General features: G+C 40.2%; 1 protein-coding gene across 2 annotated transcripts in view; it reads right to left on the minus strand.

Moving 5' to 3' along the window:
• LOC138973927 (uncharacterized) overlaps positions 1-22,676 on the minus strand; it is a 33,734-nt gene extending 11,058 nt beyond the window's left edge. For both annotated transcript variants that reach the window (XM_070346636.1, XM_070346635.1), the window contains exons 1-2: positions 22,523-22,676; positions 711-980 (exon numbers count right to left, since the gene is read on the minus strand). In XM_070346636.1, the coding sequence (XP_070202737.1) occupies positions 711-980; positions 22,523-22,592 (340 nt within the window). In that variant the 5' untranslated portion in view covers positions 22,593-22,676. The remainder of the gene's footprint in view (positions 1-710; positions 981-22,522) is intronic.
• Between the last annotated feature and the right edge of the window lie 484 nt (positions 22,677-23,160).

Here is a 23,160-nt window from a genome sequence, read left to right on the forward strand (position 1 = left end):
CGAATTTTGTAGCGTATCGAAGTGACACGTTCGCCTGTAATCACGACTCGCTTGGCCCCTACCCTGTATAACACAGTTAATGAGTTGCGTTTCTTTCGCGGGGTACTGTACAATTGACAGTATCATTAGATGTGATGTGAAATTTCCTGTTGTGGCGAAAATTATTGTCGCTTTCTCGTTCCGATAACAAAAAAAAAACCACACATACAAAATTAAAAAAAACATGAAAAACATCAGCGGAAGAAATGACATTATTTTCACAAACACACACTCTGACAGCAGAATATCAACAGCACTTCACAAAAATAAATGTATGTTTTTGTGCAAAGTGATGCTTGCAGTTTGGATGTAATCGTACAGTAATTTCAGTTGGTCATGTTTCGTTTCTTCAATTTTGAACTGATCAAAGTCAAAATATAGGTAGACTTGTTAGGTAGTCAAATTAACTTACCAAACAGTGCAACATTACTCGATTAAAATGATCTGCTTGGTTGTTTAATTGCTTTGTTTGTCTGTGGCATATGGAAAAAGGGATTTGCTACTCTGACTTCTTCAATAGGAAAACAAGGATAATCAGAAAGAGTTATTGTAAGACGTCGATTCGATAGTTGAGTTATTAAGCCTGCACGTTGTTATGTTCATCGCTATGCTTTCCTCCTCGATTTTATTTGCCATCCTGCCTATATGTTGTAACCGGTGCTTTTACCCACATGTCAGGTTCACTTGGTAAAATGTCCGCAGTAAGAAACCGCCAGTAGGATCAACCGCTGAGCACGTGACATTCTGGTTGTCGTCCTCCAGCCTGGGTTGAAACGTGCAGACTGGTGTTTCATTACAGCGCTTGGTGTCAGTACCAGGAGTGAACCATAGGTACATACTCACTACTGAAGCATTCGACACAAGGCATGTTAGGTTCAGCTGTCGGGTCCAGTCTGTCACCAGGAAGTCAGGCCCTGTCACGTTTCCTGTCAATGATGTACCTGTTGGAAATGTACACACATTCACGCACATAAGCACACCCAGATGCACGCGCACACAGACGCACGGAATTTCGCACGCCGGCGCACACACACACACACACACACACACACACACACACACACACACACACACACACACACACACACACACACACACACACACACACACACACACACACACACACATACACACACACACAGGAATATATACTAGTTAGATGTTGTTACGTTTCTCACACTGATGCATTGTTTACAGCTTAGAAATGCGCCATCTTATTACATTGACATGATCTTAAAGGTCCTCGTCTACATTTTCTCACAGAAATTGACATTTGACAGCTTAAATGTGACCCTCCACCACGAAATGAGTCGCATGTCACCTCGCGCGGTTCTGGGCTAGGCTTAATATAAGTCCGGGGAGTGTCTGGTAACAGTGTGTGGGTCACCTGAGTCACAGGCTTATAACTCAAACTTTTCCAAAACGGTTTTCACCACTGGCTAGAGCATAAAAATCTCGTTATGAAAATGTAAAAATATAAAAATCATGCAAAGGTGACATGCGACTCATTCCGTGGTGGAGGGTCACAAATGCTGAGTCTATTCACTAACATTATCCCCAAAAAACACCCCTCCGATCAGAAAGGACGGAGCCAGGTTAGCAGTTTGAAAATTCATTGTAGTATTTCAGCATAGTAGGATATCCTTATTTGGAACATAATGTAAACCGCTTTCAAAGTGCTCAACCACCCAGAATTCATAGAGGCGAGCATCCGCTTCCTTGACGAAAGTTCTCTGGTAAGTTATTTTATCAGTTTATGCAATACATTCTTGTCGTAGATGACTTTTTAGTGACTGCAAACAAGGCTTTATATTGCAACAAAACTGTTTCAAGCAATGTGTTTGCTCTGTTCACGTACTGTGTTCGTCATTCGTCGACATGAAATCTTAGCTGAGTTGTCGCATTTCAGGGATCCTCTCACAAGTCAGTTTTACGCTTACAGCAGTGCACATTACGGTACTTTATGTTTTATGAATAATAATAATGATAATAAATGAGCATTTATATAGCGCAACATCATAAATGTGACCCTCCACCACGAAATGAGTCGCATGTCACCTCGCGCGGTTCTGCGCTAGGCTTAATATAAGTCCGGGGAGTGTCTGGTAACAGTGTGAGGGTCACCTTAGTCACAGGCTTGTAACTCAAACAGTTTTCGCTCTTTTCTAAAACGGTTTTCACCACTGGATAGAGCATAAAAAACTCTTTATGAAAATGTAAAAATATGAAAATCATGCAAAGGTGACATGCGACTCATTTCGTGGTGGAGGGTCACAAATGTACAATTATGCTCTTTGCGCTTGACACATTTAAAATTAAAACACAGTTATACAAGCATTTACATCTACATTCATAGTCAGCAACGCTTAATTAAAAGCATACACCATTAAACATACATTACAAAAGATTATTCCACTAACTAAATAATAAAAACATGAATAAAATAGGTAGTGAAAACAAGGAAATACCAGCTGAATACCCTTAATCAAACAGAACATGTTATCAGCAATACTGAAAAACAGCTCTAGATGTTTATATACATTATCACATTATCACTAAAACAACACATACACTACATGTAGCCTACTGATGGACTGAGAAAACAAAATCAGGGGTTGTATTTCTTGAAGAGGTGCGTTTTAAGTGCTCGTTTGAATGCTTGGGGTGTCTGAGAGTGGCGGATGTGAAAGGGGAGAGAATTCCATTGTGTGGGTGCGCAGAAAGTAAAAGGTCGTTGTCCGTAGGTTTTGGTTTTGGTGTGTGGTATGGTGAGGATGCAACAGTCAGAAGAGGCACGGAGTTGTCTTGCTGGAGAATAGACGGTGAGGAGTTCAGAGAAGTAAGCAGGAGACGAGCCAGAAAAGAAGTTAAAGCAGAGGGTGGACAGTTTGTAGTCAATGCGGGCTTGAATAGGTAACCAGTGCAGTGTGTGAAGAAGTGGTGTTGCGTGACCTCGTTTTCGTGCTTTCAGAATGAGGCGTGCTGCCGAGTTTTGGACTTTTTGTAGTTTATGCAGGAGGTACAGAGGACAGCCAGAGAGAAGAGAGTTGCAGTAGTCAAGTTTAGAAAGAACAAAGGCACAGACAAGAGTGTTAGTTGTTTGAGAGGAGAGTGTGTGGCGAATGGTGCTGATCTTACGAAGCTCAAAATAAGATGCTCTACAGGCTAAAGATATATGTTTGTTAAGGGTCATGTCAGATTAAAGGGTGAATCCAAGGTTTCTAGCTGATGGTGGGAAAATAATGTCGGTGTTACCTATTTGAACAGAAACAGGTTGGGGAGAGGGAAATGTAGTGTTCTTCTTTTTGCACAGTAAGACTTCAGTCTTATCATCATTCAGCTTAAGTTTGTTATCGACCATCCAAGATTTAACAGCAGTGATGCATGTCTGAATGGTCTGGATGGCGGAATGTGTCTCTGCAGGGGGACTGGGTTTATGCAGCTGGGTGTCATCAGCAAAAGACTGATTTAAAACAGAATGGTTTTGAATCAGTGTACATGATGAAAAGGATGGGACCGAGTACTGAACCTTGAGGAACACCGAAATAAAGTGGGGCTGGAGCAGACATCTGGCCATCGACAAGCACAGCCTGAGTCCTGCCAATGAGATAGGACTCAAGCCATGCTAGCGGTGGACCGGAGATGCCGTACAGAGTCTGAAGTCTATGGAGATGTGTGACATGGTCAATCGTGTCGAACGCTGCAGAAAGGTCAAGTAGGGTAAGCACTGACACATCACCATCATCCAGAGCAGACAGAATGTCACTGATTACTTTAAGTAGGGCTGTTTCAGTACAGTGAGAAGGGCGATAAGCGAACTGAGAGTGCGATATCAAATCATGGGTGTTCAAATATGACAACAGCTGCTTCAAAACAATCTTTCCAAAAAATTGGACAAGAATGATAAATTTAATACAGGACGATAGTTCTTCAAAATATTGACATCAAGACTAGGTTTTTTGAGAAGTGGTTTGACAAGTGCAGTTTTGAACAATGATGGAAAAACACCAGATAACAGGCTATCATTGACAATTTGAGTAAGAGTTGGCAACAACACATCAAGATTCTCAAAATGCAGTGGTGTGGGTATGGCATCAAGTGGACAAGTTGTTTTATGGCGGTTAACAAAGAGGCTCTGCTGAATGATTCGGTTCAGGAATTAAGAAGTCATAATAACAGTAAAGCAAAAGCACAGGCCTAACGTTAATTGAATGTCTCGAGACGCACAGTTCCGATACAGTGACACACGTACACCGACAATGAAATCTAAAATGCATGCAATCGATCTAATGTGTATTTCTACACACAAACACATTTCGACTACAAAATAGGAATTTGAATCAAAAACCATTGTATTTTCCAACAAGAGTCCTTGATTTTTGTGCATTCATTTTTGATTAGTTTACGTAGACTATTACCCGCAACACCAATGTCAGAATCGCCATTGCTTATCCTGTAAGAGTAACAACTACATATCTAAATTCTATTCCAAGCAGTTGAATCAGAGATCTAGATTCTCCGGTTGAATCTTCGAATGCAGATGGTTTTTATTTCTTAGGTCTATGTGTGTGTGTGTGTGTGTGTGTGTGTGTGTGTGTGTGTGTGTGTGTGTGTGTGTGAGTGTGTGTGTGTGTGTGTGTGTGTGTGTGTGTGTGTGTGTGTGTGTGTGTGTGTGTGTGTGTGTGTGTGTGTGTGTGTGTGTGTGTGTGTGACATTTGCGTGGTAGTATTCGTGAGTAATTGAGTGAATGGAAGTATCTGTGTTTGTTTTCGTATACCTGATCACGTTCAAAACGATTCAATTATGCATTTATAGTTCTTAAAAATGCCAAACGTGTAGCCTAACTCATTTTACAATTGGCATAGATAAACTGATATTGTGCTGCATTGCATGATAGGTATGAGCCACGTATTTCATTCACTTATGATTCATTCCCGTCGATAATAACTGTTTGTCCATTTTTCAGATTGTGTCTTTTATCAGTTTTTTTGTTTTGTTTCTTTTTTGTTTTAAAAGCTGTCCATTTCGATACTCAGGTCGAATCAAGCAGGCTTTTCTCATGTCTCAACTATGAGCTCAACCTCATCTTCTCCACCCGTCAGAAGAGACAGGACAGGGCCAGCAGGTGCGGACACAGAGAGGCAGCATACGGACAGCTATTCAAAAAGCTGCCGCCAAGAGTTATCGGGAAGAAAGATCCAACTCTCTTACAGTGAGTTAATGTTGTTATAAATGTAATGGTTTGAAGATTTCTTCTCTCTGTTATTGCTTGGGTGCTTATATTAATCTCATTTATTCAAGTGTGGGCTGGTTGTATATTGTAAATGAGTGTGTGCGTGTGTGTGTGTGTGTGCGTGCGAGAGAGAGAGAGAGAGAGAGAGAGAGAGAGAGAGAGAGAGAGAGAGAGAGAGAGAGAGAGAGAGAGAGAGAGAGAGAGAGAGAGAGAGAGAGAGAGAGAGAGAGAGAGAGAGAGTTGGTGACACACTATAATTCCGTTTGCTGTTTAAAAGGATACTTACAAAATCGACAATCCAATCAATCAGTCGAGACACATTATATTAACAAAAGAATTTTAATTATACACACTCACACATGTATACATCTGAATGCATAAAGCACACACACACACATGACATATATGATATATCAGCACACTCACACCCACACACACACACACACACCCACACCCACACACACACACACAAACAAGTACAGGGTAACCCCCCACAAAAATGCCACCCATTAAAATACTGATAACTCTTGAATTACTTTGGCAACTTTCTTTAAATGTGGTGTCCATTACCCTGAGATGTGGGATGATAATTCCACAACGTTTCATGTATGTCAGGCAAGTGGGCTTTTTATTATATCTATATGCCACTTGTTTAATAATACTACATTATGAAAAAATATGAAATGGATACAAATGTGCATGCACCACATTTTTTCATGACAATATGACTTTTAATTGTGTTGGTCATGCCATGGTGAACGAGATGACCGTTTAAGAGCTGAGGAAGCTGGTCCTGTCCATTGCTGAGCGGCTCCCATTCCCGGTTTTGGACATGACTTGCAAACTAAACAGAGGATCCTTACCAGAGGAGCCTACTTCAGGTGCAGCCACAAGGCCTTCCAGATGTGTTTGTCATCACTACCAGGATAGGGGAAGGGAGGTTGATAACCAGTGTTGCGGCATGCAACCTCAATTTTGCACCCGTCAAAGACCTGTAAGTACAAAAGTAGTACTTAAAAATCTGAAAATGTTTCAGAAATGTCAGCAAACTGCTGCTAATCGGCATTAGTTGTGCATGACTCGACTATGTTGTGCCGTAATTATTCATTAAATTATGATGAGAAAAAAAAACTTCCTGAAAAATGATGGGCGGGCAAGGATATGGCGGATAACCGTTGGATGAAATCTTTAAAAATGTGTACTGTTTCAGTTATTAATCTTTAAGTTAAATGTTATGAACACATATGCACTGGCAATTCACTTCGTAATACTAAAGTAGAAATGGCCCAGTCATTCTAATATTTTGGCAAATACTACAGCTTTGAAATTCCACACGCTCTCCTTGGTTAATGACCTCGAGGCATGATGCAAGCTTGCTAGATCATTGTCAAATGTCAAGGTCACAGTAGGTTGTTTTGTCAAACAAAAAGGAAATGTTCATGGTCTTCCATGTGTATGTAGTAAGGAGAGCTTTCAAACTTCACCCCTCCCATGGTTTGATGAACTTTCAGTCATGGTCCTAACTCTGTTGGCCCTCGTCATATCTCAAGGTCACAGTTTGGTCAATATCTGGTGTAAAGCATCATTTTCATTGACGTCTTTCAAGATAGATCTTTAAAATTCACATGTATACTCAGTGGGTGGGAATAGGATAATTTCTTGAATTCCAATGGAGCTAGAGCGCCAGATTATTTTTGAGTCATTAACCATAACTTATTAAGACGAAGGTGAGTCGTATGAGCAACCTTTCTGTGTGTGTGTGTGTGTGTGTGTGTGTGTGTGTGTGTGTGTGTGTGTGTGTGTGTGTGTGTGTGTGTGTGTGTGTGTGTGTGTGTGTATGTGTGCATTTTAGTTAATGGACTGATGATGTCATTTGTATGGAGTCGACGCGCGTGCGAGGATATGTATGTGTGGGAGGGGGGGGGGCGCGGGAGATGGAAGCTTGCTGTATGTTATGTAATGTATATATTGTGTGTGATACGTGGAAATGTGATACTATTTATTTGCATGTATTATACAGGTACAAATGTGATCATTGTAGGCTTATACTAGTGATTACTGTGTGTGATACATAAAATGTGATATGAATGCTGTTTTTATATGTTATACTCTTACTTTCTCCCAAGCGCAAGACAAATTCTTCTATGAAAATTGAAGCCAATAAAAGTTGAGTTGAGTTGAGTTGAGTTGAGTGTGTGTGTGTGTGAGTGTGGTGTAGATCTTTGACATTCCACATAACCCGTTGTTTGATACACAATACGAACAGAAATACACAACGACAAACGTATATAGAGAAACGGAACTCCGGCAATTGAAAATACGTTTAGATGAAAAATGCCACTGAAAGCAACGTTGGTCGCCATATCTTTCCAGTATGATATTCTTATTATTAGTAGTTGACAACTATTTAATAACATTTTAAGATTTGTTTGTAGGTCTAGTAGCCCTACTTTTCCATTCCACTGCCACTATTGGACACGACTTCATGCTGGATCGGTAGAGCAGCGATGTATTCTTACATGGATGCCATGAACGTCTTCCACCTAGCGGGCATACAGCTGGTCCAAAAATCTACCCACTTGTATATTGTATACCTTCCTCCCCCACCCTCTCCTTTTTCACTCTATTAACCATTGCTACTTCAGTTCTGTAGTAAAACATAGAGCGATTCTGAAAACATAGTAGGACATAAGCTTGTTTACTTCTGCAGTTGTAACCCCCCCCAGCATAACACACACACACACACACACACACACACACACACACACACACACACACACACACACACTTAATACCGATGCCACATTTCAAGAAATCGGGCTGCATGTATATTTGTTGTCTTCAGTTTGCAACAAAGGACACACGGCTGCATGCTAAAGTCCACAATTAGAATGGCAGGAGCTATTGGAATTCCGTTTTCATAGTAAATATTTTTGTTTTTGATCTTCAGGCTTCCATGACATTTCTCCAAATATCTTGTGAATACGCCGGAAACGTTGCATGAACAAAAACAACAACAACCGAAAAACAAACGCTGTGCATAGGGCACACAGATATCGATGATAATCTACTGAAGATAATTTAGCAGGGGACGTATCAGCCAGGGCATTATTTATCATGCCGAACAACATTCATATATGCATCAAATGTACTAATTGATCCTGCCAAATAGTTGTATTTTTTTGTGACTGATGCATTTTTTATTCACATTGCACATGTATGTGTCACGTCAGGAAAATCAAGGGCGGAAATTTTTCTCGGATAAGGTGATTCCCTCCCCTGATAGCAAAAGCACACCATTTGATGACCCCCCCTTCCCATCTTATAAGTGTTGTTAAACTTTGTTTTTGTTTTTTGAATATTGATATGAAAGGTTCAGCCCTACCCGTGTGAACAATTCGATTTACCGTCTCAAAACAGAAGACCATCGCTAAACACATGCCAAAAATAATGAGCCTGGGTGCGGTTTGTGATTTTTATTTTTATTGACTGATTTTTGAACAAACACAAGCAGGAATCTGTGATAATAACACATCAACATAAATTGTCACTTTGTGCATGAAGCAGCCAGGTTGTCGAATCTTAGTCTGTGTTCATGTACACTTTTGTCTACATCCGAAATAGTGAGCTAAAAGTTTTCATGGGAACGACTGTGCCTTTCTGTGCCACTCAATTTTACACAACTTGCTGCTCGTTATTGCATGACATTAAATACAGGCAAGATGTGGATATCGTGTTTTTAATGATACATGCGGACATCAAAATTGTTACAGCTGTTTTCTTATATACGCGTGATCTCTTATTCTCCCTTTGGTCCTTTCTGTTTGATGTTATTTAGCCTGAAGTTTGTTGCAACTATTCTATTGGTCCGCTTGCATTTGTTGTAATATTAATTGTGGATATATGTTATTTAATTTGTCTTTTTTCCCTTATTATGTTGTCAGCTTGTCAGATGAATAAAGGCTATGAAAAAATATGTTCCCCTTCACTATTAGCAAAATATGCAGCTGCATGTACTTAATATGTCCGATACCTTGAACAAAAACGATGTTTGCTTTTGCGTGTTCTCGTTTTTCAGAGCGAAACACACACACCTCTCTCTCTCTCTCTCTCTCTCTCTCTCTCTCTCTCTCTCTCTCTCTCTCTCTCTCTCTCTCTCTCTCTCTCTCTCTCTCTCTCTCTATATATATATATATATATAAATATATATATATATGAGTTGTTCTTTGCTCCTGGTCACAAGTGGGGGTCAGCTCACACGGACGCATTGTTCAATACAGTCCAGGGGAGAAACTGGTCACAAAGCACCCAGTACATGCCAGAGAGATAGGAGAATCGGCAAAATCAAAGAAAATACCAAAATCATTCAATAGATATGGAAATATTAAGATTTACTGTGAAAATGCTAGCAAAAATGGCGTCCAAAAATGGGAACGCACATTTGGTGCGTCTTTGAAGACTTACCTCCCGTTCTGTGTTGTTGATAATAGTCGTGTTTGTGCTGTTTTTGTTGAAATAGTATCTAATAAAACTGATGCAGTTCTTGAAATGTTGCAAATTATTGTTGTCTTTGTGAAATGCGAGAGTGTTCTGAGGCGTAATCTGCATACGGCTGATGTCCCACATAGGGTACCCCACTTCGATCAGCGTATCACTCCAAATGAGCTTCATAGCAGAAAAGCAGATACACTACCAAAACACTGCATAACAGATCTACAAGTCTGAGCCAGAATCATTGAAATTTACTTTCTGTATAAAATATTGCAATCAAATGTGTTCACGCCGTCCCACAAATAACGCAGGTTACCCTCGCCTTCGATTCAAAGTAACTCCAATCTGACTGAATTACCATCGAAACGCAGATGACGAACTGATTCACCACACATTTGTGGTATTTTACACACAAATTTCAACTGTGTTGTTTCGCGATAAACAGCCATAAACAAACAAATGTGGCGCCGTCACGTCGCCTCGGAAGGAATAACGCAGGTGACCAAGACTTGTTTCCGATACCTGTCGGATTAAAATCATCGTTTTTTTCACGAATGACGGCTCTTTGGCAGATCTGGTGAGTTGCAAACTGTCTATGAATGTTTCATTTAATGTCAAATGCGTACATTCTTGTCGATATTGTTACCTTTGGGCTCATAAATTAAGTCAATCGTCGTGTTGTCCGAAAGTGACTTTTGTCAGCATAGAACATTTGACTGAGAAGAATCTTCCGATGACACTAGTTCCTTTTACTACGCGACTGCAGATCTGCAAGGAAACTTATGGCAGGGGAAATAAGCTTAATATAACTGAAGACGAATAAGCGGAGTAACTGTTCTTCAACGGATTGCTCTCACTGATCTAAATATTTAGATCTTGTCGTCTGCTAGTCTGCTAGTAAGTAGTCTTCGGTCGTGTGAAAGTCACATCTATTTCGACTGTGTGCATCGATCCGTGTAGTGAAATGTTGATCTTTGATGATTTGGCAACATAGCTTCGCTAAATGTGCTTCGAGTGTATCTCTCCGTTAACCGCATTTGAAAACGTCTTTTAACAAGACCATGTTTCGACAGCCCAGACGGGGAGGATCCTCGATAGCTCACAGGGTATATAATGTTTTCCGCCGTTTTTTGAAGAATCCTTTCAAATTTGCTATTCCAAAAGTACCCCATGACACGACTCGAGTGGCAAAGAACATTCTCTGCAATTCCTGTCTCAGTCCGTGCAGCCGTTTCGGGTCCTATCGTCATCATACAAACATACACACAGACACACAAGAACCAGCTTTAAAAGTTAGATTATGTAGGAACCATGTGAACCAGTGATTTTTTCTTGTGTACAACAGATACTACAGTATTTCTGCTTTATGAAAAGCAATATTTCAAAAACAAAACTAGAGATTTGAATTTTGACCACTTTTCCCCCTTTCTGTCACCAGTACTGAAGAACAACTCATATATATATCTATCTCTCTCTCTCTCTCTCTCTCTCTCGCTCTCTCTCTCTCGCTCTCTCTCGCTCTCTCTCTCTCTCGCTCTCTCTCTCTCTCTCTCTCTCTCTCTCTTTTACACACACACACACACAAACAATCACACACACAGATTCAATGTTTATACAAATCCTTACACAAAAAACCCTCTCCCAAGACAAAATAATGATTTCAGCAACTTCAAAAACAAACAAACAAACAAAAATATGCGTGTCGTTTTGCGTGCGCGAGTAATTCTATCGTGCCCCACAGGATATGTGTGAACCTTCAAATCATGAACAAGTATTCCTGTCGCAGCGGTGAGGGCTGTGTGCAGGAACATCATAGAAGCTTGCTAACACACGCTGTCATCGAATAAAATAGTTTTCGAATAAAATGGCTTACCGTTGGATCCTTGCTCAAACTGCGGCTATCTTGTCCACATTCCTGGCGCACAGATCTGCAATGTGCAACGTTACTGTTGAATACACACAATTTACGTTGAAGGCACAGGCAGACCCCACACACACGAGCGCGCGTCTGCGTACAGATGCACGTCACCTTGTCATTCAATCACACACTGTACAAATGTGGTGGTCAAAACAGAATAATATCATGAATCTCTGAAGAGAATCTTTTTTTTTTTTCAAACAGTCGTTCGTGTGAGGCACATGCAGACGGAATGTAGCTGAAGCCATACCTTAGAATAGATCTATTAGATTCTAACAAAAACGTGACAGTTTAGTTCTATTCATCTGGATTATGTCGATCTATGCTGTCCGAAGTAGAATCAGCCACTGGATACGTACCCCCACCCTCCCACGACACGACACGATACGACACGACACGACACTAGATGAGAAAAGGAAAACATGTGGAGGAAAACATAATGTGAAAACTAGATCTAAAAGTAAGACCGGTTTACGATTTTCGGACGCCCTTTTAGCCAACAGCTACAAGCTTTGTTTCTAAACTGAGAAACGTAATTACTAGCTTTCAAATCAATTATACAACTAAAGTTAATGGGAGATCAAAGGAAAGGTTGGGTATAATGTCAACAATTATACTTACATTCCCGTTTCAGCATGCTCTTCCGGCAGTAGAAAGACTCCCTGGGCTTTGTCACGCTTACGATTTCGCCAAAAGTACTTTGAACACACCCCCGATGTAAAATTCAATGAGCATTTTTGTCCCTTGCCGGTCGGATTTGGTGCCCAATTCCAACTTCGCAGCATCTCAGTGTTGTTTCTGGTACCCCAAATGTACACATTCAGGCCTATGCTGCCTTGATCGATCGCAATTTTGCTTTTTACGTACTGCGTCTGTCAAACGCAAGATAGCAGACATCTTTGGACCGTAGATGACTCTTTGCGCATGCGCCGCTGATAATTTGATTGGTCGATATTTTTAGTCAAAGCACATGGTCTCAGAAAACAGAAAACAAAACATTGGGAGTGTATGAGACACTACCCAAAAATAAAAACTTTTTTTACATATATTTTTTCTATAACTTTTTTCCCCATGGTTCATTCATCATCTGACATAACTTTTTAGCGAAGTCTAACCATAAGATTATTGAAAAAAAGCAAAAATGTAGACGACCACCTTTAATATATGTGAATGTGGGAACAGTAGGCATAGGCAACAGTGAGAAATTCGTTTTTGCTGCGGCTACCTTGAATTATACAAACTACTCTAACTAATGTTAGCGTGCACAGTGTCAAATTACCAGCTCAAACATATAACGAACGCATCCTTCGTTAAGATCATGCTCAAACACAGCACAGTCGGTCACAGCTAGGAAACAAGTCTTATTTCCCATCTCTAATCAACGACAATCGTTGTCACTATTTGGATGATGTAACGACGTCTCTCACTTTTGCTGTCACTGTTAATGTCACAAGCGGCTTTAAGATGTGTACAATTTTAGGCTACATGTCAATACGTCCCAGTACCATTACGTCCCAGTACCATTACGTCCCAGTATCATTACGTCCCAGTACCTTTGCGTCCCAGTACCATTGCGTCCCAATACCAATGGGTCCCAGTACCATTAGGTCCCAGTACCATTAGGTCCCAATGCAAGTACGTGCCATTGCGTCCCAGTACCATTAGGTCCCAATACTAGTGAATTTAATTTCTGAGATGTTACTGTAGCAATGTAGCGACACGTTTTGTAATAAAATTGCGTTTTGTAATAAATTTATTACTAATCGTGTTCGGATTACACAAAATGTATTACAAAACGCGTTCAACACGATTTGTAATAAACTGAATTGTGTAAGCCGAACACGATTTGTAATAACTTTATTACAAAACGCACTTTTATTACAAAATGTGTCGGTACATAGCAGTGTTTCACAAATAAAAATAAAATAAAAAGATGTGTACCGGTGATGTTGGACAAACTTGTGGACGGACTTTGACCAAAAAATGTATCGATAGGTTCCGGGTGCGTATCGCTAGCGCTCCCCCCCGCGGGTTAGGTGGAAGAATTTACCCGATGCTCCCCAGCATGTCGTAAGAGGCGACTAACGGATTCTGTTTCTCCTTTTACAATTAAGTGTTTCTTGTATAGAATAGTCAATGTTTGTAAAGATTTTAGTCAAGCAGTATGTAAGAAATGTTAAGTCCTTTGTACTGGAAACTTGCATTCTCCCAGTAAGGTCATATATTGTATTGTACTACGTTGCAAGCCCCTGGAGCAAATTTTTGATTAGTGCTTTTGTGAACAAGAAACAATTGACAAGTGGCTCTATCCCATCCCCCCCCTTTCCCCGTCGCGATATAACCTTGAACGGTTGAAAACAACGTTAAACACCAAATAAATAAAGAAAGAAAGCTGAAACCCTCCCATGGGCGAGGGCTGCCATGGATGTAAAAAACCCACATGTTTGCTTATGCCATTACCCTCGTTAATAAAGAATTTGTCTTTGTCTTGTCTTGTCTTGTCTTGTCTTGTCTTGTCTCTCTCTCTCTCTCTCTCTCTCTCTCTCTCTCTCTCTCTCTCTCTCTCTCTCTCTCTCTCTCTCTCTCTCTCTCTCTCTCTCTCTCTCTCTCTCTCTCTCTCTCTCTCTCTCTCTCTCTCTCTCTCTCTCTCTCTCTCTCTCTATGCTTGCAACGTATACAATACAATATATGACCTTACTGGGAGAATGCAAGTTTCCAGTACAAATGCTATGAACATTTTTTTTTTCCCTCTCTTTGTCTGATTTAATAACCATGTTTTTATGTTTTTGCTTTGCTTCTTCTTCTGCTTTAATATTATGCACTGCTTAGTTAATTCCCTCTTGGGCGAGGGCTGGATGAAAAAAGATCTTTGCTGTATCTACTCCATTACCCTCGAAAAATAAAGTTGGTTCGTTCGTTCGTTCGTTCGTTCGTTCTCTCTCTCTCTCTGTGACTGGAGAACAGTAATTGACAAACACGAATAATTATTGGAAACTGCACAATCAGACAGTACATTTCTTCTTTGTGAAAAATCATGAAGGAAAAAAAGGGGTCATAATACTTGTTACAATATGTTATCTTCTACGTGTCACTTAAAATCAAAATAAATTTTGACTCTTGAATTAAAGGTCTTGCTTAAAAAAGGGACCTGTCATCTTTCATCAGATTATAAAATATAATGAATTAAAAATTGTCTGACCAACGAAATATCTCATAAATCAATGTGTTTAACAGATTGTGTGTATGTCTATTTATTTATCTCTTCTCCATCCTTAATCACTGTTCACACCCACCCATTCCATCTCTCCCCTAGTCTGACCACGATGATCACGTACCCCATCCCCCCTTCCGCGGGTCCCCCCTTCCGCGGCCCACACCTCACTGTGCCCACCTCACCTCCCCATTCATCCCCCCCACACACACCCACACACACTGCCCACCGCAGCGTTCAAGCATTGCTCAAGTAACAATTGTGTTGGGACGTAATGGTACGGGGACGTGATGGGATTCCTTTATGGGACGTATCGAGATGCAATTTTCTTGGGACCTATCGACACGCAATTGTGTTGGGACGCAATGGTACGGGACGCAATGGCATTGGGACCCAATGGTATTGGGACCCAATGGGATTGCTTAATGGGACGCAATGAGACGGCATTTTTTGGGGACGCAATGGTACTGGGACACAATGGTACTGGGACGTATTGGCATGACCCCCAATTTTATGCTGTGTTGTTAAAGGTATTACTGTGGAGCGCCCGTGTCCCTCTATTTTGCCTGTCACAGGTAGACTGCGTGTTAACTTCGAGTGTCTGGTGGAGCTCGCGCTCGGGTAATTCACGTGTATTTTACTTGCATTTTGTAGGGTGAACTTCGAGCGCGTAGATACTCCTTTTTATCATTCGTTCTTTGCCTCTGGTCGAGGAAAGAAGGCTTGCGTTCCAAGCGAATCCGTTCTTCATTGAACGTAGGGTTTGCTTACGTAGAGCAAACGCCGGAAACCTGTTATCAACGGCAGGGGATATTGTATGGCTACTTCTATGACGGCTCACTAGCGCCAAAACTAAAAATTAGTAATTAACCCGTGAAAGTTACTCATTTTCACGTGTTAATAACTAATTTTCAAATGTTAATGTCTAATTGTCAGTTTTGGCTCGCTTCCTGACGGCTTACAAGCGCCAAAACCAAAATTAGCAATTTCCACGGGTTAATTACTAATTTTCATGTGCCTCGTGACTGTGGGGACTCAATGCGCATGCGCGACTGTTACACCGCGGCCAGAGCAAAAAATCATTCGATTCGAAACGTTTCTGGTCCATAGTTCTTTAATCCGATGCAAACTAACAATAAGAGCTGAGCGCATGTGTAGATAACCGTGACATACAACTGTCTGTCCGACAACTTGTTGAATAACGAATTATATCGAAATATATTGGTGAACAGCTCAGATCATGGGTCAATAAAGTGTTACACAGATGGTCAAAATTAAAGTACAAGATATTGCACTGTAAGTGGTACCACACTGTTGCTTAGTGTCTGTAGGAAGCTACACGGTGAAAATAGAAAAAGAAAAACACGATTCTTGACTTTGATGGGCTTTTTCTGCTCGTAAATACACATTCTTCTGCTCATCACAGCATGCCCCATTATTGAGTTTAAAACACCAATTAAATTTGTTTTGAATAAAACTCACACATTTACAATAATAATTTAGAAAGCTGAATCAATTAGGTATATCATACTTAGTTTGACTTTTGCAAAACTAAGTAATTACACATTTAATTGAATCAGTCAGACAGACGGAGACATAGAGAGACAGACAAAGGGCAAACACAAATCTGAGAAAGAAACCCCTTTAAAAATGTTACCATGTTTGAAATGAAACATCGCAAGGTGAAGCCATAATTCATCACCTTTCAGTATGACGTCATGAGCGTGTTCCACACTTGAAATGACGTGCTTTTGGAGCTTGGAAGTATAATTTCCATTCAACGATCCGAGTTTGTTAAGTTTGAGCATATTTTCAACGTCAAACACCATGAAACTATATATATTTGGAATCAGAAAATGATAAGGAATAGATAGAAGTTGTTTTTAAGTGTCTTTTTTCATAAATAAAGATAGTGGTTATTTATCGGTTTTCTTCATTTTAAAGCATAATTATCAATACAAAACAACAAAACTAAATAGTTTTAGATACAGGACGCAATAGGGAATACACCAATATAAATTTTCTGTTTCAAATATTAGTTTTTAAAAATTTGAAAAAAATGACATATTTCGAACAAACATTTCAAAAACAAAACTTTAAGTGACCAAGCTGAAATGCAATTCCATAATCCGACCTAGATCTGAGATTGTGTGATAAGAAATTCGATCAAATTGATGAAAAACTGTAACTGTGAAAGTGCTGCCTCGACCTTTTGGCAAACGGTAAAATATGACGTCATCAAACTGTCCTATCAATAAACGGAAAAACCTTCTATGAGAAAATCCAGTCAAAAATATCCGTATCAAATTTCATAAAGATCCACTCAGTAGTTTTTAAGCTATGATCTGCAGTGTTAAAAAAAAACAATCTCACGCCCATAACGCAAACTCATTTGGTCGTGTTCTGCCGATACTATAATGTTTTTCTTTCCTAAAACACACTATAATAGTAGCCCTTCCCAATGTCTATGCTAAAACTGACTTGTCTGTGTTGTCAATGATTTTGCTACAGTGTGAGAACAAAAAGTCTAAACAATCTCACGCCCATAACGCCGTGACACGAACACTCATTTGGTCGTGTTCTCCCGATACTATAATGTTTTTCTTTCTTAAAACACACTATAATAGTAGCCCTTCCCAAATGCAATGCTAAAAATGACTGGTCTGTGTTGTCAATGATTTTCTGCGAGAATGCGATCTATCTGTTTGTCGCAAAGACCGTGTGACACGAAAGTTATGAGCGGAAGACAAATCTGCTGAGTGCAATTACGTTTCAGAAGAGAGTTGGTTAAAACAGTTTATCACTCAGACACGCAAAGGAACACTATAACTTTATAATTCAAGCCATATTTGCTTTCCTTTGTCATGTATGATAGTACTGGCCTTGGTTGAAGAAAGTGACCTGTCGCTGTGCAACACATTTGTCGCAATTTTCCGCCGCGTTTTGTAAATAAAACGTGTTTACTACCCACACATACAAAACGATGTTGTTGGTTCTTTTTATTTTCCTATTGTTTGATTCATGCTTAGCCGTTTAGTATGCTTTGTTTTCTTCTCAATTCAATGGATGGCTATAAAATAAGCATTTAAATGTGAAGGTGTTAAAATTACCCATGATCTGAGCTGTTCACATTTGTGAAAGTGTGTGAGTCTCGACCGAAGATCCGTCTGCTAGTGGTCGGACCTTAAGCATATGTCCGGCCGGCCGCCATTTTTCCTCTCTCGGTTCGAACATTTTCGGATCGATTGTCCTTCACTAATACACTACAACGCAAATGTATGAGTGTGGTAGTGGAAAACAATCTGAGGTACGGCAGTCTGCCCGACAACTTGTCGAATAAGGAATTTTATTGAAAGATATCTGTAAAAGTGTGAGACCACAGCCGATCAAAAGTCCGTCTGCTACGAACAGCTTCGATTCGAAAGTTTTCGATTATTATTTTCTAAGATACCCAAAACAACGTTAAGGAAAGCGCTATTGCAGAAAACTGTGACATTCATCTTCACGTCGTAGAACTTGCTCGACAAGAAGGCCTTCTGTTAAACGATATTTCAGAAACAGTCTGAGTGATGTTTGATATTGTTGTTGTCGTTGTCGATGTTATCGTAAGAAAGAGTTGTATGGTTAGTTAGTGAGTTGTGTGTGTATTTATGTTGATCTACGTATATTTGATTTTTGTAAGAAACGTTCTTAATCTACTGTTCGTGTCAACTTGTGTTTTGTAGTCGAAAGAGCAAGATTGTTATTGAGTCGTGGATGACAGACTGCGTGCGTGTTTTATGCATGTGTGCGTGACAGTTGACAAGTACGGTAGTAGTCGATGCCGTCGATTTGGTCGTCCCAAACTTGTTGCACGCTGTCGTTGTCATCCGCATCAGTAGGCTATCAGCGCTAAATTCGTCTTCTACCACAACATCCGTTTCTCCCTCTGGTCTGTGGTTTCCTCACATTCAACACGTTCAATGTTATGGTTAGTGTCACCAAGCCCCTCCCTCTCCCCCTGTCGTGTCAGCCGAGTCCAGTGATGTTAAGGAAGGTAGAATGTGTGAGGGGGGGCTCTCAAAGAAGCCTGGGAAACCCAAGTAGTTTGTATCTGAAGCCATCGTCCGGGGACACTTTTCGTGTTCACAACCTTGTTTTGGTTCACTCACACAAATATCCTGCGCCTGTGGTCGGACCGTTCGCTGCTGCACAGTTTTCGTCCCGTTCTAACTCCCCGGGTGGGAGGGAGGGAGGGAGGGAGAGAGAGAGGGAGGGAGAGAGAGAGAGAGAAAGAGAGAGAGAGAGAGAGAGAGAGAGAGAGAGAGAGAGAGAGAGAGAGAGAGAGAGAGAGAGAGAGAGAGAGAGAGAGAGAGAAACATTGAAACATTGAACTTTGAACTTTATTAAAAGGAAAGATAGCATTAGGTCCGTAGGACCTTTCTTACAGCTAGTCCTGATCTAAGCAAAATGGTTATAATCGAAATGGGAATACATAGGAACAAACTTTTTATGATGAAACGCAGACACACGCAAAAAAAAAATATAAGAATAAGATCATTTTTTATCGACATGTGATATACAGATATACAACCATACATTATCAGAACACACACACACACACATATATATACACGCACACGCACACGCACACACACACAGAAGATCAACTAACTTATAAGGCAAGCCAACATAACACGACACACTAACCAAATAAATAATCAGGTAGCAAAGTTTAAAAAAAAAAAAAAAAATTAAAAAAAAATAAATAAATAAATAAAATAAAAAAATAAAAAATAAAAAAAAAAAAAATAAAAATAAAAATAAAAATAAAAATAAAAATAAAAACCGTTCATGACCTAATATATACCATCTTAGATTATGAAGGAATCACCATGCCAATATAAAATGCAGTAATACTATCTTAGATACTAGAAGGAGTAATACACGAGAATGTATTCTTATCACACCAAGTTGACGCAAGACACATACATGCACATTTTCAGAAGGATAAAAGGCACACATACGTTTGAGCAACCAGGCACATTACATTAAAGTGATGTTTGAATGTATTTTTGCAGATGTGTTTTGAATGTTTTAAGGTTACTGGTCGATTTTAAGCATGTAGGTAGGGAGTTCCAGACATAAGCTCCCGAGTATGAAAGACTAGTTTTAAATATGTCAATGCGTGGCTTCGGGCAGGCCAGATTATGCTTGAAAGTGGAATACCGAGAAGGTGTTGATTGAAACAAGTGAGTTAGATATTCGGGTGCTTGGTCATGTAGGATCTTGTGCATGAAAACTGATTTATTAAATAAAAGCTGTTGTTTAAGTTGAGGTATATTGAGGGCTGTCAGTTTTGCGTCAGTAGTTAGTGATGGGTCAGGCAGAATGAGTTTAGCTGACCTACGATGACGAGAATTTATAGTTTTGAATAATGCATCACTACAGCCATCCCAGATGACAGAGGCATAATCAATGTGAGGTTTGATGTGGGCGTTGTAGAACATTTTTCGGGCGTCTAAAGTTATGACTGACTGAAGTTTTGAAAGTAGGAATAAATTTCTTGAAACGCGTTTACACAGATGTTCAATGTGGGAATGCCACCTAAGCTTATCATCGATAATCACGCCTAGCAGTTTGTGTTCGCAAACCTTTTCTATTGAGTTTCCGTTGATGGTGAGATCTAGTGAGAGGGGGGACAACTGATGCTTCTGGCGCGTTGTAATTACCATTGATTTAGATTTCAGAGGGTTTAGGACCATGTTGTTTTCAGAGCACCATTGTGAGATGTCTCTAAGGGTGTGCTGAAGAGATTGTTGAATATTTTCAAGACGTCTATTTTGTGTCCGTAGTGTTGTGTCATCAGCGAGCATGTGGCATTCTACTGAGTTGTCAGAGAAGTGACAGAGAGAGAGAGAGAGAGAGAGAGAGAGAGAGAGAGAGAGAGAGAGAGAGAGAGAGAGAGAGAGAGAGAGAGAGAGAGAGAGAGAGAGAGAGAGAGAGAGAGAGAGAGAGAGAGAGAGAGAGAGAGAAAGAGAGAGACGCACACACACACACATACACCGCCGGCGGTATAAACAACAAGTCGCGTAAGGCGAAAATACAATATTTAGTCAAGTAGCTGTCGAACTCACAGAATGAAACTGAACGCAATGCCATTTTGTCAGCAATACCATATACTCGTAGCATCGTCAGTCCACCGCTCATGGCAAAGGCAGTGAAATTGACAAGAAGAGCGGGGTAGTAGTTGCGCTAAGAAGGATAGCACGCTTTTCTGTACCTCTCTTTGTTTTAACTTTCTGAGCGTGTTTTTAATCCAAACATATCATATCTATATGTTTTTGGAATCAGGAACCGACAAGGAATAAGATGACAGTGTTTTTAAATTGATTTCGACAATTTAATTTTGATAATAATTTTTATATATTTAATTTTCAGAGCTTGTTTTTAATCCGAATATAACATATTTATATGTTTTTGGAATCAGCAAATAATGGAGAATAAGATAAACGTAAATTTGGATCGTTTTATAAATTTTTATTTTTTTTTACAATTTTCAGATTTTTAATGACCAAAGTCATTATGTAATTTTTAAGCCACCAAGCTGAAATGCAATACCGAAGTCCGGGCTTCGTCGAAAATTACTTGACCAAAATTTCAACCAATTTGGTTGAAAAATGAGGGCGTGACAGTGCCGCCTCAACTTTCACGAAAAGCCGGATATGACGTCATCAAAGACATTTATCAAAAAAATGAAAAAAATGTTCGGGGATTTCATACCCAGGAACTCTCATGTCAAATTTCATAAAGATCGGTCCAGTAGTTTAGTCTGAATCGCTCTACACACACACACACACACACACACAGACACACACACACACACACAGACACACAGACACACACACACACATACGCACATACACCACGACCCTCGTTTCGATTCCCCCTCGATGTTAAAATGTTTAGTAAAAACTTGACTAAATATAAAAAGGAGAGACATAAATAAACAAAGACGAAAGGCAACAGCGACAGAGACACTGAATGGCATGAAACGACGATTTAAGGAGCAATTTAGAGGGGCGCACAACAACAACATTGACAGCACTATTATTATAAGCACCCAGAGTACGACATTCCTTTTTTTTAACCTGGTTGTACGAGTACTTTTCCCAATCCTCCACTCTGTAACACTTAGTGTGTATGTCTTCTAAATGTCACATACTTTTATTTGCCACATACAGACTAACAGAGAGAGAGAGAGAGAGAGAGAGAGAGAGAGAGAGAGAGAGAGAGAGAGAGAGAGATAGACATACATACAGACAGACAGACAGACATACAGACAGAGAGACAGCCAGGAAGACATACAGACATACAGACAGACAGACCGACAAACAGACAGACAGACAGACAGACAGACATATAGATAGACAAACCGACAGACAGACAGACAGAGAAACACTGACAGAGAGACACACATAAACAGACGGTGACAGGCAAGAAGGCAATCAGACAGGCGGACAAACATACAGGTAGGCAGACGTTTGATCGCCAAAATGTTAAGATGTCAGTTGCAAATTATATTCAACAATATAACAAAAACACATGGTCATATGAAATGATGGCTATCCTATAATTATGTGTGACCCACCTTGTCCCTCCGTGGAGCGTAAGAAAAGCAAGCACAAAGCAGGTAGGACCAGTGGCAGTGCAGGCGCCATGTATTACACTTGTACTCTTCTCACCTACACCCAGCGCTAGACAGGTTACTTGAAGTACAAGGAAGAGAAATACGTCGCTCAGGCCAAACCGGCACAGCTAAAGAATCATTCTGTATTACTAACTGTACCTGAGATATTTATTCTACGTCCTGGTTACATGTTTCAACGGATTTCATATCACACACACACACACACACACACACACACACACACACACACACACACACACACACACACACACACACACACACACACACACACATATAGTCTAATGTACACACACACGCATACGCACACACAGATACACACACGCGCACAGACACACACGCGCACAAAATACACACACACGCACACACACACTCACATACACACGCACACACACACACACACACATATATGAGAGTGCGTATATGTATGCGTGTGCGTGTTTTTTTGTTTGCGTGTGAGTGCGATAGAGAGAGAGAGAGAGAGAGAGAGAGAGAGAGAGAGAGAGAGAGAGAGAGAGAGAGAGAGAGAGAGAGAGAGAGAGAGAGAGAGAGAGAGAGATGAGAGAGAGACACACACACAC

Source organism: Littorina saxatilis, linkage group LG8 (genome assembly GCF_037325665.1).
Source record: "Littorina saxatilis isolate snail1 linkage group LG8, US_GU_Lsax_2.0, whole genome shotgun sequence".
NCBI lineage: Eukaryota > Metazoa > Mollusca > Gastropoda > Littorinimorpha > Littorinidae > Littorina > Littorina saxatilis.